Source organism: Solanum stenotomum, chromosome 12 (assembly GCF_019186545.1).
Source record: "Solanum stenotomum isolate F172 chromosome 12, ASM1918654v1, whole genome shotgun sequence".
Taxonomy (NCBI): Eukaryota; Viridiplantae; Streptophyta; class Magnoliopsida; order Solanales; family Solanaceae; genus Solanum; species Solanum stenotomum.
Window position 1 is genome coordinate 48,197,195 of NC_064293.1, and position 2,738 is coordinate 48,199,932.

At 36.9% G+C, this 2,738-nt stretch overlaps 1 protein-coding gene and 1 non-coding gene across 2 annotated transcripts; one reads left to right on the plus strand and one right to left on the minus strand.

Moving 5' to 3' along the window:
* Positions 1-1,281: 1,281 nt before the first annotated feature.
* TRNAA-AGC (transfer RNA alanine (anticodon AGC)) lies at positions 1,282-1,354 on the minus strand. Its single transcript has one exon. It is a non-coding gene; the product is annotated as a tRNA-Ala (tRNA).
* On the plus strand, positions 1,305-2,738 carry LOC125848951 (uncharacterized). Its single transcript, XM_049528922.1, has 4 exons — positions 1,305-1,749; positions 1,844-1,905; positions 2,329-2,472; positions 2,601-2,738. Exons 1-4 carry the CDS (start codon positions 1,530-1,532, stop codon positions 2,724-2,726), a joined length of 552 nt encoding a protein of 183 aa, XP_049384879.1. The 5' UTR covers positions 1,305-1,529; the 3' UTR covers positions 2,727-2,738.

A 2,738-nucleotide genomic window follows, 5' to 3' on the forward strand; every position in this document is an offset into this window, starting at 1 on the left:
TCGATGGGGCGTATACATCGGACTCCACATTTAACTCATGTGGATTTATGTCGGTTATTAATAGCTCCATTAGAGTTCAGTCAAATTCTATTGCATTGACCATGTTATCATGTTATAAACTTGGTCATTGCATTCAGTTAGTTCATGTTCAGTATTTCCAGTATCCTTATCATGTTCAGATTATATCATTACTTGATCAATTATGTTATTATTCAACTTTATTCTATCATGCATGCTCAGTTCCTTTAAAGTATTGACGCATATTCTACGCTACATCTTTTCGTGATGTAGGTTCAGGTCCTCAGCAGTTAGACCACGCATAGATCGGTTCCCGATCTTCAGTTCAACAGTATCAGTGGTGAGTCCTCATTTTTCGAAGACTAGTGACATGATTATCTTTTTGCTTTTAGCTTTAGTTTCAGTTTTGCTAGATCTAGCTGGGGTATGTCCCAACATTTCTAGTCAGTAGAGGCTTTATTTCAGACATAGTTAGTTTCAACTTTAGTGTTAGAGTTTGACTCTTCATTTGTATTCAAACTCTCAATTTCTTATATTTAGATTCAATATATGGGTATTTCCCATCATTTCAGCTTCTTATATGATTTAGCTTTCGCACAGTGTTTATTTATTCAGTTTGCTTTAGTATGCCTATGATATGCCAACAGAGTTAGCTTGGGGTCACTCGTGATCCTATGTCTCGTGTTTGCGCCCAGGGGCTAGCCTCGGGATGTGACATTTAATGTAATGTTTTAATTGTTTGACGTGTATATAGACTAGTGAATTCAATGGAGTGACAGGTTCAAAAGTTATTATGAGAGACCCAAATCTTTTGAAAATTTTCAAGGCCCGAAGCCTCTGTAAAATTTTATGAATGAAAGCTCTTTTGTTTGTCTATCATGTCATATTCTTTTTATTTCTCCTAATATAACAGAAATTACATATGTACATTACTAGTTTAGCTTTTTGCTTTAAATTGTTTTGAAATGACATATGAGCAAATTTTGGTACATGAAAAAAGGTCTTTTTGTCTCAAATCGTTTTGAAATGACTTATGAGCAAAATTTGGTATATTAAAAAATTGTTTTGAAATGACATATGAGCAATGTACATGAAAAAAAAGGTCTTTTTGCCTCAAATAGTTTTGAAATGACTTATGAACAAATTTTGGTACATGAAAAAAAGTTCTAAATTTTGATACACGAAAAAATGGACGTTTTGAAATGACATATGAGCAAATTTTGGTAAATGAAAAAAGATCTTATTAGTTTTCATAAAAAATAATGGAGATGCGGGGTATCGATCCCCGTACCTCTCGCATGCTAAGCGAGCGCTCTACCATCTGAGCTACATCCCCATTGTGATTAGTTTAGGCTAATATCTATACTCCTCTCTTTTGTTCTTGTTTTCTTTTCAACCTGCAAGGCCCCCTCGGAGTATACTAAATTTAGACTGTAATTTTCTGAAGCTCTCCTCCAAATATTCCATATCTTGTACCGGTTTGCAACAATCGAAGCTCGACCAAAATCGAAATGTTAAAACGATTACTATTCCAGGCTTCAACTCAGCGTCGTTCGCTGTTTGGTGCTTCCGCACCACTCTCACGGTGTCGTCAATATTCTTCTTCTCCTGCATCAACTTCCCAATCTTCTAACAGTACTTCTGTCGAACACTTGGAGGACAGAGAAGTTAGTACTACTCCCCCTTCTGCAGCAATCTCCATTGACCGATCCGGCTTATATAATCCTCCCGGTACTTCTCCTTTCTATGTGCGTGGTATTTTCAACTCTTTATCCTGCTGAATTTTTATTTTTTGATGATTTGATGACTGCCTTGTAAACTGCAGAGCATTCCCATGAACCGTCATCGGGTACCGAGCTTGTTAAGCATCTTAAGAGCATCATCAAGGTTTTTAATCGCCGCATTTCCCTACATGAGCATTTCTTGTGTATGCATTTGCTTTCTGTGTTTTATTCTGTCAATTTGGATTGAATTTAGCGAGTAGTTTAGCTGAAGCTGTAGAATTTATCTTTGTTTTGCTATACCTTAATCAATGATGTATCAATCAGGTTTAGTCCTAGTTTGGTATATATGAATCAAATCAATAAGTAGCTCCTCATTTCCTCACTAGTCTCATCAGCATATTGGCCATATCCCTGACTGGTATGGGATAATTGCAGGTGAAACCATTTCTCAGTAGATAAAAAGTAAAAACCGTTAAACAATTGGCCAAATATACATTGGTGAACTGGGAAAGTCTGCAGATATCTTCATCTTTTGTTTCCCCCCTTACTCTTGAGATTCAATATCTTAAGCTGGTTATGTTTTCAGTTCAGAGGCGGGCCCATCTCAGTTGCCGAATATATGGAGGAAGTCTTGACTAACCCAAAGGCAGGATTCTATATTAATCGCGATGTGTTTGGCGCAGAAGGTGATTTTATTACCTCTCCTGAAGTAAGCCAGATGTTTGGAGAGGTAATTTAGATACAGTGGGGTTTTTCTGATTGATTTTCTTCCTTAATGATTGGTGGAGTTTTTTAAAAAAAGAAGAACCAAATTTACCACCAGTGTTTTGTTTGATTTCCTGATTTTCTTTTTCTTAGATGGTTGGTGTTTGGGCCATGTGTCTTTGGGAGCAAATGGGGCAACCGAAAAAAATAAATCTTGTAGAGCTGGGACCAGGACGAGGAACTCTCTTAGCTGATCTTCTACGCGTACAGTCCCATTGATATACATCCTCT

Bases quoted from the DNA above. Each gene is read 5' to 3' on its own strand.
- LOC125848951 (XM_049528922.1), top strand. From the start codon at position 1,530: ATGTTAAAACGATTACTATTCCAGGCTTCAACTCAGCGTCGTTCGCTG. The intron at 1,750-1,843 runs GTACTTCTCCTT...TGTAAACTGCAG, and splicing joins CGGCTTATATAATCCTCCCG to AGCATTCCCATGAACCGTCA. The intron at 2,473-2,600 runs GTAATTTAGATA...TCTTTTTCTTAG, and splicing joins TAAGCCAGATGTTTGGAGAG to ATGGTTGGTGTTTGGGCCAT.